Source organism: Hippoglossus hippoglossus, chromosome 11 (genome assembly GCF_009819705.1).
Source record: "Hippoglossus hippoglossus isolate fHipHip1 chromosome 11, fHipHip1.pri, whole genome shotgun sequence".
Lineage (NCBI taxonomy): Eukaryota > Metazoa > Chordata > Actinopteri > Pleuronectiformes > Pleuronectidae > Hippoglossus > Hippoglossus hippoglossus.
This window is the reverse complement of record NC_047161.1, coordinates 4,336,755-4,351,238: the sequence shown is the minus strand read 5'-3', so window position 1 is coordinate 4,351,238 and position 14,484 is coordinate 4,336,755. Positions and strand designations below refer to the sequence as shown.

General features: G+C 42.2%; 2 protein-coding genes across 3 annotated transcripts; one reads left to right on the top strand and one right to left on the bottom strand.

Moving 5' to 3' along the window:
* Positions 1–2,077: 2,077 nt before the first annotated feature.
* Positions 2,078–3,268, bottom strand: cdca5 (cell division cycle associated 5). Its single transcript, XM_034599729.1, has one exon. The coding sequence runs from the start codon at positions 3,178–3,180 to the stop codon at positions 2,401–2,403; it is 780 nt and encodes a 259-aa protein (XP_034455620.1). The 5' UTR covers positions 3,181–3,268; the 3' UTR covers positions 2,078–2,400.
* A 40-nt stretch (positions 3,269–3,308) lies between these two features.
* Positions 3,309–14,080, top strand: psmb2 (proteasome 20S subunit beta 2). Of its 2 annotated transcripts, XM_034599730.1 has the most exons (6): positions 3,309–3,533; positions 4,025–4,147; positions 4,487–4,557; positions 12,548–12,710; positions 13,016–13,065; positions 13,867–14,080. In XM_034599730.1, the coding sequence occupies exons 1-6, from the start codon at positions 3,443–3,445 to the stop codon at positions 13,966–13,968; spliced, it is 600 nt and encodes a 199-aa protein (XP_034455621.1). In that variant the 5' UTR covers positions 3,309–3,442; the 3' UTR covers positions 13,969–14,080. The 2 variants fall into 2 exon arrangements, with proteins under 2 accessions (XP_034455621.1, XP_034455622.1); XM_034599731.1 differs by lacking the exons at positions 13,016–13,065; positions 13,867–14,080 and adding an exon at positions 12,904–12,951 and having other exon boundaries at positions 3,315–3,533; positions 12,548–12,820.
* Positions 14,081–14,484: the final 404 nt, after the last annotated feature.

Here is a 14,484-nt window from a genome sequence, read left to right as displayed (position 1 = left end):
AAATAAAAAAAAGAAGAAGCAGAAGCAGAAGAATGAAAGAAAGACAGACAGAGAGATGTCTCCTCTCCTCGGGAGCTGAAATGCCAAATGAAGAGTATGAAGATGAAATGGCACCTGCAGGAAGAAAACAAATGCATGAGCAAATTGTGGATTTACTGCTACACACTCAAACACACACTCATTATTTCTCCACGTGTGTGTGTCGCTCTCTCTCACACACACAGACACACTCTAAGCAGAGGTAAACATCTAACTTCATAGCTTATTCAGGGATGGGTGGGGTTTTTTTTCAAGGTTGGCTGCCTATTACAGGGGAAGATGTACTTGTCAGCATCCTCTGCTTGTTTGTGTTTAAATAGAGATCTGCTCATGGTTTATTTATTATGATTCCACCTGGTAATGTGTGTCAGTGGAAGATGTGGCAGCTCAGTCTTTGCTTTTACAGCAAAAGGTTGGATTACCACTTAGATAAAAGGGGGGGGGGGACAGATCCAGGGGCCGCAGACACCTGTGGGTTCAAAACTCTCCAACTGAACTCTGTATTATTTGAGTCTGAATAATCAGATTTATCCATTTTTGATTCATCTGGTTGATCTAATATTTGTGAATCAAAAGAAACACAAATTCACTGTGCAGTTGAAAATCTCAACGTTTGTTTAATGAATCAAATAATGAATCAATCAAAGGGACATAACTCTGTGAACTGCAGTTTCCTCTCGGTGTTCACAGTCACACTGATGGGTTGTAAATCGAAGGCCCTCCCTCCTTGTTAGTGTCAATTACGCAGCTCATCCACTTAGACCTTTAAGAGACTCTGGAGGAAAAGTGTTTCTACCTGTCCACCATTCTCATTAAATACAGACGGATCACCCACCCACTCACTCAGCCTGCCTCATCCCCGTCACTGGAGACCTCTGCTGTGTGCAGGAACGTGCTGTTAGTCAACACGCACCGCTGGAGTATCCTATTAGACCCCGTTCAAGTGAACAGGGTCAGCGGTGAGAGCCATCATCCAACAAACACTTACCCACAACAGACTTTTCAAAGGTTTCCAACCCGGTGTCACTGTGTAACTTCAGATATACAGTAACTGAGATGCTGCTTAACAAGCCTGCGACTCAGATAAGTGGTGTTTAACCCACTAATATCTGCCTGGTTTCCCTTTTTATGGATAAAGATAAAATGCATGAAGTTCTAAATACTATAAATGTATGTTATTGTTTCATTACCTCTACCAAGGAGATTGTTTTCACTACATAACTACTGAACTAACTTACATGAAATGTTGTGGAGTGGTGGAGCATGACCCAACCAAGGACCCTTTAAATTGTGAAGTGATGAATGGGCAGATCTAGGATTCTTCTCATTCATTCTTTGACTTGACTAGATAGGTTAGCCTTGGTAGAGGTGTGCACTATGAGTGTACTATTTAAAATAGGTGTAACTAAAACCATAAAAATAATAGAACATTTGAAAAAATCTGGCATTTGGGCTGAATTTGATTATTTATTTACACGCACAGTCAATCAAGGATAAAAACAGATTATCTTCAAGATAAGACAGATGTGAGAAAACTTTCCAAAAACAACATTGACAGGTGCTGTCTTATGGTCCTATTGTGATTGTTTTGGTCAGATCAATGTGAACGTAAACACATTATTTAAGTTGAGCAATCTGGTTTAAAGACTCTGAAGTACTTCTCACATTTCTGTTGTTCTTCAGCAGTGGAAATACAAGCAGATACAAGATGCGTCTTCGGTCAACAAGGGTAGAAACACCTGAAACTATCTGTTCATTCATGATGTTCAGATCATACCAGTCCTGAAAAGAAACTGTTTTTATGACCTTTATACCTCCTACAGCCTCCACATACATTTATAAACTGTGTAACACCTATATGTTTCCTGGCATCTTTAAATTAGTTGATGGGTTTCGAACAAATGTCCAAATAAAACCCCCCAAAATATTCAGTTTACAATGATCTGATGTGAGAATGGAATCAGAGAATATTTAACACTTATCACACTTTTTTTAGCATGAAAAATTATGAGAACAACAATCAGTTATAGAAAAGATGTCTGTCAAATCAATTAACCAATTAATTATTGCATCTTCAAAAGATAATCAGTTTAAAGGCTTTAATTATACTGGGGGGGGGGGGGGGAGCATACCTTACTGGTCTACCTACACATGTAATATGCACATAACGACCTAAACAACCACCTCAAGATCATTTAAATGAAAATACCAAACAGATAAACTCCAAAGAATCAAAAATGTACAATATAAAAGAACTAGAAATATACAGAAACAGTCCCAGAGTCTGTCTTTTTTTCCAGCATGTGAATGACACACACACAGTCAACATGGGATCCCCTTCAGTCTCTCAGTTTGAATCCTTCACTCCACCACCAGCTCGAACTCCTCTGCCTCCTCGAACACCGCGTTCATCTCCGCAGCCAGAGCCTCCAGCTCCACGGGGGCGATCTGCGGCGCCTTCCTCCTCCTCCTCTTCTCCTTCACCAAGGTCACCCCGGGGATGTTCGGGTCCGGCTCGGGCTGACCCGCGTCGTCCGCCTCCAGCAGCAGCAGGGACGTGAAGGAGCTCAGCCCGGTGACGGACCCGGAGGCCTCCAGACCCGGTTTACAGCGCCGCACTCTCGGGCCCACCTCGGGTGTCGTCAGCTTCTCGAAGCCGAACAGAGTCTCGCGGGGGTCCGGGCTGTTGAGGGACCGGTCGCCGAGGCGGCTGTAGGACCGGCGCACTTTCTGGGACCACACCGCGGCGTCTGGGTCCGACTCCTGGGGCCGGGAGGGCGGCGGGGATGGAGGGAGGATCGGCGAGGGCAGAGCGGCCTTCTTCGTCTTCTTCTTAGCCGAGGAGGAGCTGCCGTGGTCCGGGGCGGGACCCGGGGTGGACACCTTCTGCTGGTTGTCCCCAGACGGCCTCGGCGTGTTCTCCTTGTTGTGCTCCGACGGCGCGGTGGTTTTCCTGGGAGCGATCTTCCTCACTGTGATGGAGCGTTTGACGGCGAAAGACGCGGCCGCCATTTTATTGTCTGTTTTCAAGTTAGCCAAAGGAGGAGGAGGAGGAGAACTCAACCGCGGAGAGCGTCTCCTCAGCGGGTCGCTCGGCTTGTTGGACTCCGACATGACGCTTCGGGGTGTCCCACCCTTCATACCGACCTTCACCGGGGAGCACAGCCGGGGTTCGAGCGTGTTTATACCGCAGCAGAAACCGTCGGTGTCCGGGGAGGATCGTGGCGGATCCGCTCAAATCGCCCGCCTCGGTCGCGAAGAAGTGACGTGCTTTCCGGTGACGTAAGCAACGCGCGACAGCTGTCTCAAACTTTTGCTGTGTAATCTGTACACACGCGAGCAGGAGACGCTACCACACATTTATTTTCACACTTTTATTCCAACTCGCAGCTAAATATCCACCATGGAATATTTACTCGGGATCACGGGGCCGGATTTTGTGCTCGTCGCCTCCGACAACGTCGCAGCGAGCAGCATCATTAAGATGAAACACGGTATGACAATGCGTTAGCTTAGCATTAGCCACTCAGCCGGCTGCTGTAGCTGATTTAACACACTTACGGCCATATTCTCCTTTTATGCATTTCACAAATATCCTGAATATGTATCTAAGTATGTCGCACCGTTGTGTGAGTTAGCCTAAATGCTCACATTGCTATATAAACAGCGTATTGTGAATGTGACGGGAGCTAACGAGGCTAACCGGAGCTAGGTTAAGTAGCAATAAATCTGTATCGTGTTATTCTTGTTGAAAAGTTTGGATTTTCTTTCTTCCTGTAATTGCTCCATTAAATTTAAAACCTCTAAACAAGTGGTTGTGTTTTTTTATTTTGTAAAAGTCAAGTTTTTCAATCAGGCGCTCAACAGTGAAAGTGAAAGTCATCGCTGCATCAACGTCCATTGAAACTTAGTTTATCAAGTCCATGTTCATTCTAATTCCTGCAGATATTAACCTGTTTTTTTAATGTTCTCTGTGTTTTTCCAGACTACGACAAGATGTTCAAGCTCAGCGAGAAGATTCTGCTCCTGTGTGTCGGGGAGGCAGGAGACACTGTGCAGTTTGCAGAGTACATCCAGAAGAACGTCCAGCTCTACAAAATGAGGAATGGTAAGAAGTACTCCATGTGTGGGCATCTTTTGATATTTACACTTGACCCAATGTTTGCTGCCAGTACACAAACTACACGTGTTTGATCATGTTTAAATGAGAAGTAATGTGAGAAGTTATCTTTATCAACTTGTGCAAATTCAAAAGTTGTCTGAAGTATAAGGTTTTGATTGAAATAAGAGATTTGCTGAAGTAAATAACAAATGAATCCAGTGATGCTAACTTTCAGTGCCCTGTCCTAGTCATTAATAGATATATAATATTGTGACAAGAATAAAACAGAGGACAAACTCAAAACTTGTGTCTGATGCCATTTTTCCCCTCATTTCTATTTCTTAGGTTACGAACTCAGTCCAGCAGCAGCAGCGAACTTCACACGAAAGAACCTTGCAGACTATCTCCGGAGCAGGGTAACTACCACGATGAATACAAAAACAATCCATTAGCAATTGTTTTTGAAGAGTTAACAGCCTAAAACTGAAGAGATATTCCTATGAGTCCTTCTTAAAACCACTTTGAACTTTCTTCGCAGTGTCATCTAGAGGAAAATCTAAACTTTTCCTGAGCTGCAAACCAGCTTTATGGGAACAGTGATCACTCTTCACTGTGATTTTGCAAAATTTGAAAAACACATTTATATGTTACTGCCAGTAATATAGTTAAAGGACATTTAAATAATCCAAAGTTTTAGAAGCTGAATATAATCAACTTCTTGATATTTTCAGTGTCACATTGAAAATCCCTAGTTCCCTGGTACCATGGCGGCAGGGCGTAGTAATTTATGCGTTGTAGAATTTGAACAGCATCACAAACATAATCAGATGTGTTCATATTAAACTTGTATAATAACCAGTTACTCACAATTTTCAGAGACAATATAATTTAACATGTTAACTTAGCCACATTTATTTTTATCTAACTTAAATGCAGCTACTTTGCCAAAGTAAACTGACGGGAACCAGCAAAATATGATGTTTCATACTGAAATCAACAGTTGTCTTTTGAAAATACGACTGCAAATTGTTTTTCACACAAAACAAGCTGAACAGCCTTGTGGTGTCTTCACAGATGTAAATTCGTCTTGTATAGTTGCACCATCTGCTGCAGTTGGTGTTACTATGTGTTCTCAGACCTCCTGTTTGTTTCAAATTTGTCTTTTTAAACCTCATTTAATTCAACTCCTGTAGCAATAAGACTAATTTCCATAACTTAAATGTAATTCTCAATTCAAATTGCAGGTACAATCGGCACATGAATACCAGCAATGTGTTCACATTTCTGCTTAAAATTAGTTGTGACAAAAACAGGAAAATGAAAACACAGCAGAGTCCTTGCTTGTCTGCATGTTGTGACACCGTCATGTTAGTTATAGAGGAGCAGTTGTCTCAGTTTCAGGTGGGAATCAAGTCTCACCTGCAATTACACCTGCGTTTGTGTCCTTATCAGCGTGAGACATCGAAACTGAACCAGCAGATGCATTTTGACAGCGGCAGGTACATTTGTCAGCTTGTTGTGAGTGGTGACAAAGGTTCCTCCCTTTGAGACTTCAGGACAACACCTGAGCCTGTGCCCCCCCCCCCCCACTCCAACGGCACAGCTCCCCTGGGTATATTTTCAAAATACCCGGGTTTCGACCTTTAGTGCTCGGATTACCAAAATGTATCCAAACAAGACATGTGAAGGTGCAATTTCTTTTCCTATTACTTATTTACGCTTTGATTTAACCAGATGATGTATTTGTATGTATGTTGAATTGTTCAAAAGTGTAATTGTGAGTGTGAATGGTTGTTTTACCTCCATTTGTCAGCCGAGTGATAGACTGGTGAACTGTCCAGGGTGTATCCTGCCTCCTGCAGCCATCAGTGGATGAGTGTGATAGCCCATGAATGGATGGATATTAATACTGTGTATAAAACAAAATAAGTATTGTTCAGAGAATTTATGAGATCCCTGAACATTTTTATCTTTTAGGATTATATATATTTCGATGCATGGCTCATCAATCCTCCATCACTTACCACATCACTCATGTGGCAGTAAAGTTAATATTTCCTTCATGCCTTTGTCTTGTGCTTCAGAAAACTTTTAATCTTAATATTTTTAAATTTCATTGGTATTTTAGTCACAAAACGATTAATGGATTAATCAAGAAAATACACTTATAGTGATAATTATGTCCCAACATAGTTTTTTAGTGCTTCTTTTCCGCCATTGTATTAGTTTTTTAGAAGTAACACACTCTTCCCTAAGATGTCTCTGCTCCTTGTATCTGCTCGCTGCATCTCTTGCACTAATTTGTTAAGAGTAGTGCAGCCGCTGCCTGTCACAATAGCAGAAGGGTGAAAATAATTACAAAAAACAATTAGTGCGGCAGGGAAGGGAATGTGGGACACACCGAATGGAGGATAGGGATCGAGCAGGAGGAGGAGGAGTGGGCGTCCTAGGGGAGAACAACCAGGCCCAGTAGACAACAGCGCACAGACTGTGTGTGAGTGTGAGAATGACATCAACATGTACACTAATACAATATACATGCACACAGAGGGACCTATAGGATTAGGATCGTGTTTTTCAGTCAAGGTTGTATATGTTGCGGAGGATAACATTTATATTCATGTCTTGTCATAAGTTGCAACTGTATCGTTATTTTCATGCCTCACGGTGATGAATATGGTTTCATGAGTGCAGGATTTACTAATGCCACGTTCTCAGGAGTGCTCAGAAACTGAAGCAATAGCAGTTTCTTTCCTGCATCCCACACCTTCCTCCAGCTATGCTCTTTTCACATTCATCAACCTCCAGAGTACATGGACATTTGCAAATTATGTTGTATAAACAGGTTTTTTTTATGGTGATTTTTTTTTTTTTTTCATAGCCCCCCAGAACATCCTGAGTATGTAGAATATCTAATGTGTGTTGTCCATTTGAATGTGAAACAGGGAAAGAAATCATCTGCTAAAATCTTGAACTGTGGTAGAAACTTAGTTTTTTTTTAAGATAAGTAAGAAAATAAGCAGAGTTAATAGAAGCTTTTTTAATTTTTCTATCTTATTGGGATCAATAATCATTTTGTTTAAAAAGTGTAAATGTTTAGTACTGAAATCTTTTAGTACAATTATGTACAACTTTGGGGTTTCAGTCAATAGTTGAATATTTTCATCAACGATTCATCTTTATTCTATCAAACATTTTCCAGAGCTCAAGCTGAGGCCTTCATATTTCTTTTTTTGGGGGCAAATGGTCAAATAAACTGAAGCAATCAATTTTAAATGATTTTGAAAAGGCAGTGGAATTTTTGGTTTAAACACCCAAAGCTCAATATATCTTTTATTGGTTTTATTAAAAGTAAGCTCCTCAAAAATATTGTATTGTGATATATTACACTTCTATCAAAACAAAATTCCCCAAAACTATACAGACGAATTAAAGCCGTACAGTTCACCTGCTCTTCTTTACAATTTTTTAAAAGCCAAACATTGTCCACTTGCAACACACAACTGCTCTCTGACCACAGGCTGGTTTCTCAGACATGGATTTACCTCATTTGTTGTCTTAAAAGAGAATTTAATTGCAGATTTTCTCTTTTTTTTGTACCGACCTCGCTCAGTTCCTGTCTGGGGACGTGGCTGCATATGTTGGAATCTGTTTTAATTAATCTGATTAAATCATTGCAGATGAAAGTTCAACCCTGACAGAAAGCAAAGATAATGATCTGCTCTTGAATATCAAATCTTTTTTTCCTTCTTTTTCCACTATCCTTAAATTAGCTTCTGAACGCCCCCCCCCATAAAAATACGTGACGTGATCCCGCCAGCGTGCCCAGACCCCTAGGTTAAAAACCACTGACTGATAAATTAATCAGTGGTATATTGTTAATTCTGATGGCCTTATTCCTGCAGGATAAATTACAGATGAAATTACCCAAGTGGCTTCAGACCTCCAGGAGGTGTAGTTAGCTAAAGTCAGCAGCGCATGTCGGCAGCAGAGTGAACGTAACCCTGTTCACATACGACTGTGTACTTACCAGTCTGCCGTCCAGAAAAACAACTCCTAACCTCTGGAGTACTGCGTTCACTCAAGCTTTAGAGAGCAGACAAAGAAACGAGAAAAGAAAAAAAACACGAGCGGTAAGCATAATCACCTGAGGCCTCGACTCTGCTGCATGCATATCAGTAATGATACACATGAAATTCACCGCAGAACAAAACAACAACTGCAAAGTTTTGGGGGCATAGAAATTCAGCTTCTGCTCTGATTCTGTTTGTTTTATTTTTCCCCGTTTCATGTGCTGCGATATATTTGTGTGTTTAAGATAAATACAGATTGAACTGATGGATATTGGCAGGTGCCCCAGTGAGGTAGTCTAAAAAGTTTAGCAGGATTGGTGGGTGTTGGGAGGCTGAGACACGAGGTTAAATTGAAACCGAAAAGACTCAGGGGAGGCAGGGAGTTTATAAATACCACATTTCAATTTTTTTTTAGAGGTTTATGTAGAAGCCCAAAAGCCTCGCAGTCATCAGTTTATGTCTGTGTGTGGATGTTTGCTGCAGTTAGCTGAAGAAGTGTGAAGTTTGAATTCTGTCTGTGAGGCCACAGCAACAGTTAGCCTCAGTGCTGTGGTGATCTACAGCTGGCCCCATATGGGTTTGTGAAATATATTTTAGCACACAATGGGCACAAATAATTACTGGTGCCATATTGCATGCAGCTCCCCTGCTCCTGCACAGATGAACAATTAATACAGCAGATTGAGGAGAAATGCCAATAAAGAGAACACGCCCCAGGGCAGAGTGCAAAAATAGGGGGAGGGAGGCAGGGATGAGTGGGGAGGAAGGAAAGAAGGGAGGGAGTGCTGGAACGTGGAAGAGGAGAGTTTGGGGATGAGTTTGTGGCGGTTTACGAGCGACATGACCTTAATTTGTGTCACAGCCAAAGCTGTTTTTGTTCCGAAGCCGATGCCTTAAAGGAACAGTTAAACATTTTGGGAGCTACGCTAATTTCACTTTCTTGATCAGAGTCGGATGAGAGGATTAATAACACACTCGTGTCTGTACTGTGAAAGTGAGGCTGCTTTGAGAAGCTCATTAGCTTAGCATAAAGACTGGAAACAGCTAGCATGGCTCTTTGCAAAGGTAACGAAGCTCGCCAATCAACGAGAGAGCTGCCACTATTGATCAATAACTCAATCGACAGAAAATAAATCAGCGTCCATTTTGCTAATTAGTCGTCATTAACATAAATAACAAACCTTCAAGGGTTCGGGCTACTTAATTTGGAGAATTGGCAAATTTTAGTTTATTTGAAAATGTATTTTTGGTTAGACAAAACTATTTATCACAAATGAAATCTCCAACACAATAATCAATACTTAAAATCATTAGTTGGAGTATGTCTTGTTTAATTAATGCTAAAACCAAAATTTAAACCGTGACATGTTGTTTTTACAGAATATTTGGGTCAAGCTATTTCTTGCCAGAGCCCTGTTAGCAGTTCCCCCTTATTTCCATACTTTACACTAAGCTAAACTAAACATATCATTTTCTATATATATTTACAGTATTTATTTATCGGTTTCAGTTCGTCAGACAAATCATCAAAACCACAAGTGAGTGAACAAATCTCCCAAAATGTCTGACTCTGGCTCCCAAAGCAGACGGAGCTGTTTTTTTTGCGTTCGCTGAAGGCGACGGTAGTAACGCACAGGTGCAGCTTTTTGTTAGGCGGCGCAACGTTCGCCTTGTTTGGCTGAGGGCGAGACTCGCAGCAGGGGGATAAAACATATGATGTGTATTGTTTGCATGCGAAACCTGGGTGTGAGTTCAGGTGGCGGGGTTAACAAGGTGCCTGGTTCCCTCCGAGGTGACATGGCAAGGGAAGGTTATTTTGATGCCAAGTCCGTATTATTGTTACAATGTAACCAGTGAGGCAGGTGTCTGGTGGGTGGGGTTGACGCCACTGGGGCGTTCGCAAGCTCACGGAGGAGTTGAAGCGCACACACACACACACAAGATTTACATCCTGAGATTCACACCCCTTGTGCATACTCACAAACACTGTTTCTCTTTCTCGTGTGTGTGTGTGTGTGTGTGTGTGTGTGTGTGTGTGTGTGTGTGTGTGTGTGTGTGTGTGTGTGTGTGTGTGTGTGTGTGTGTGTGTGTGTGTGTGTGTGTGTGTGTGTGTGTGTGTGTGTGTGTGTGTGTGTGTGTGTGTGAGAGAGAGAGACCATCGTTAACACACACATACGCTGGAGCCTACTCCATAGGGAGCGTAACAATCACCGTTGCCCTTGTGGCAAACATGGCTCCGACGCACCAGTCACAGACGTAAGCAGGTCGGCTGAGGGATGAATTGAAACGAGAGGGCAGGTGTGTGGATCACAACTCGCCTGGCGTCCAAATGAATCATATTTGCCTCTCCGCAATGGCCGACAACGCCACATTATGTTTTTCTTGTTGCAGTTTAATCAAGAACACGGAACCGCGCGTAGAAGTCAGGCCGTAAGTTGCTTTGAAAATTGTCGAGCTTTAAAGGGATTTTTTTAAAGATGAGGAACAGGGGCTCGCAGAAAGAAAACGAAGGGAGAAAATTAGTGTTTTGGAGGAAGAGAAGGGAGAAGAGGCTGGAAGCGTAAAAGATGTAATTTAAAAAGAGAGAGGGGATTGGGGGGGGGTAGGGGGCAAGAGAAACGACTTTAGAAGTTTTTAATGAGCCCTGGCACTACTCCAGGGCACAGGGTGAAGGCGGCGGAGAGGGGGGGAGGAGGAGGGAGCGAGGGAAGGAAGGGACGAGGAGGGAGCAACAGGGGTGCTGACTCCCAGCAGATGTCACACACTGCCAGTGACACCCTATCCCCCCCCCCCCCATGCACACACAAACACACACCTCCTCTGTCCTGTGACACCCTTTCACCTTTCCTCTCCCTCCATCACTATCCAGCCTCCCCTCCCTGTGCTCTCACATCAGCCTCTCGTGTGTCTCTCTCGCTCTCTCGCTCTCCCTCTCTCTCTCCCTCACCCACCCTCACCGCAGTTTACAGAGTGTTAATGTTGCCGCTGTGTGCATCGCTCCCCGTCTACGCCAAAGTTGAAAAATCAAAGTCGATAATTAGGAGCAATTTATTTGGGAGAAGTTGCGAAAGTTGTACTTTTCAAGTGAGTGAGATGTCTGGCTCCCGGTTCATCGCTGTTAAGAGAAGGAGTTTTATGAAATACGGTTCAGTCAGTGTCACCATTCTGTCGATATGCTCATATGCTAATGTCAATGTTGGCACCTGTAATTGGCGAGAGAAAAGAAAATAACTAAAAACAGACATTCTGGCATCTCATGTTTACTGATCACAAAGGTTTATTAGCTGCTTGGATGTCTTCAGCTCCGGCTGCAGGTAAAGGAGCTCTGTCCCTTTTCTGAATTCTTTAATTGAATTAATTAATCTTTAACTGCAAATGGAAGAAATGATCTCCTACCCAACACCATCATAAATGTAGAAGATGAAATGGTTAACTACAAATGTTTTGTAATGTACCAACTGCCGCTGCCACTCTATTAAGAGTCTGTAGAGTCTTAAACACTCTGAAAGAATATTAACAGATTTAAATACATTTCTGATGGTGGTTCAACGATTTTTCCAAATCCACGGTTTGCTTCACACCGTGGCTTTGTCTTTTTGTTTTATTTTAAACAAAATGTCCCCACTCTGCTGCCTTCCTTGTGGGTAGAGGTCTGAGATCTCAGGGGTATTAACCATCTATAATTAAACTCGGCTGACTTCCACCTCTGGCATGATTTCTCTGTCACGATTGGACCAAAACTAGTCACGTGCCACAGAGTTGGAAGTCAATAAATCAGTGTCGTGTGTAATATACTGTTCATTTCGCCCCAGCTTCGGATAGAATGATAATTTAGTGTTTTACATGTATTATAGTGTTAAATGTGAAATTCTCCTGCAGCCGTGGCAGCGGGTTGTGGTGTCATGATTCTGCCGTTTGATATCCTGATACCACATTGAGTCTTTGTTACAGTGCAGAATGTGATTTGTGGTTTACTGACGACTAGTTAAGCAACTTTAAGCAAATTTACCTTTCAATCAGAAATACATGTCATGCTCAATGGAACTCACTTATAATCAATAATTTCTTTTCAATATTAGATTTGGACTTTGAGACATTTCATTTTTGTGAAAGCTGCCATTGTAGCTGATGCCATGATTGATATAACATTTCAAAGCTGTCTGTATTGGGTGAGGTTTACAGTAAAAAAGTGTTTGCAGCCCATTTTGAACTCGAGTACTAGTTTGCATCCCATGTCAACACCTTTAGAAGAAGCCAGATCTGACTGTTACTCCTCCACTTCCTCCTCCTCCTCCCTCCTCCTCCTCCTCCCTCCTCCCTCCTGTGTCCCCAGACTCCGTATCATGTGAACCTGTTGCTGGCGGGCTACGATGACACAGACGGCCCGGGTCTCTACTACATGGACTACCTGTCTTCCCTGGCCAAGGCCCCCTTCGCTGCCCATGGCTACGGAGCCTTTCTCACTCTATCCATTCTTGACCGTCACTACAAACCAGGTCAGAGCCGAGAAACACCCGCTGCTTATTTTTCAGCCGTTTATTGTTCCTGTGAGTCTGAGAAAATAAAAACTAAAATGCTAGTGTGTAGAGTGTGGAGGCGAATCATACTCTGATACAGACTCTGAGCGCTGTAAGAGGTTTTGTGAGATACAATTTGTTTATCTAATCTTCATTTTAATTCCACCATGGTCTTCAGTGCAAACTACATCCCTTGTCTTGTTAATGAAAGATGTTTTGATCTCTTTTTAGATCTAATTAATGTTTCTGTTATCTCATTTTAATTTACCTGTTTTCTGTTTTAGATTTGACCCGAGAGGAGGCGATGGATCTTCTGAAGATGTGCATTGAGGAAGTGAGTTCAAGTAGTTTTATTCTTCCTCTTTGTACGAGTAAGAATAATAAGCATCTTAATAAAGTGTTTATTATATCGCTCAGTCTTTCACTTTGTAGCATCTCTCTACAAAAATAGCCTCCAACATTCATCACTGTCCTCTGTGACCTGTATTTACTATTACTACGGAGAATCCACTGGAAAAGGCGAGATGTTAGCGGCGCACAGGGTCTAGTGAAGCGTTCCGTCCGGTCAGTCCACACAGAACTTTGACCTCGTGTCAGTCGTCAGGTGCCGAGTGGCTGAGAAGTCGGCTGGCGGCTAAACGGTCTTCACCAGACTGACTGACAGCAAAATATCGCCGAACAAAAATAGATTTCACGTTGGCTCCACGGAAAGAAAGCAGCAATATTTTATTTATCGAGTCAGTGATTTTTTAAAAAGAATCTGTTCAGAGTTCAGAGACACAACTTAACACAACGTGGGGTTTAAACAGTGGAATTTAGTCTTTAAAGCCACATGAGAAAGAAGAACAAGAACAGGGAAGGGTCTTAGTTTGAATCATTGTGGATCGATGCATTTGAAAAAGCAGAAGCATATCTATTATTCCAATTGGGTTCAAACACTTTCTATATGAATTGTCCTTAATGAACCTAAATAGTGAGTATTCCACCTTTTCCTTCATTTAATGTTTCCTCTTTTCTTGACTTCATTCCTTCTGCTTATTTATAATTCATTTTCTTCATCTGGATATTTTTGATTATCTCATATCTTAATATTTCTTGTATAATTCTTAATATGTGTCTTCTCTCCCTTCTCCAGCTGAACAAGCGCTTCGTCCTGAACCTCCCCTCCTTCACTGTCCGTTTGATTGACAAGGAGGGCATCCATGACCTGGAGAAGCTCACCGTCGGCGCCAAGTGACCGTTCACTGCTTAACCACAACCCTGACGCCCTCTCTTTTTTTTTTTGTACTGTTGACCTCCTTGCTCTTTCTGTTCCAATAAAAAGTGACACACACACAGTTGAGATACAAGCTCTTTGTCCCTGTGGTGCTTTCTCGTTGCTCTCATGTCTGCTCATCTGCACATAGAAAGAGAACAGCCTTCTGGCTGTGTACTTTTGCAGTGTACTTCTGCACTTGTTCTCAGCGAGTGTGCGTGCGGGTAATGTATACTTGCTCATGCTTGTACACGTGGACCAGAACATGGCTGCACATATGATGTTACTTGGAAAAATAGGAAAAGTAGAAGATTTTTCTTTGTCCCTAAATGACGGAAATGATTTAATGAGTCAAATAATCAGTTTAATCACCTTTTAAATACTTTTTGAGTTTGAGTTGTCGAGTTGAATCAACGCTTTTCTAACAGCCAGTGAATGTGTGGTTACAGCCTGATTAGTTGTCAGTTACTAAAGAGCTGATGAATCAGACAACACTTG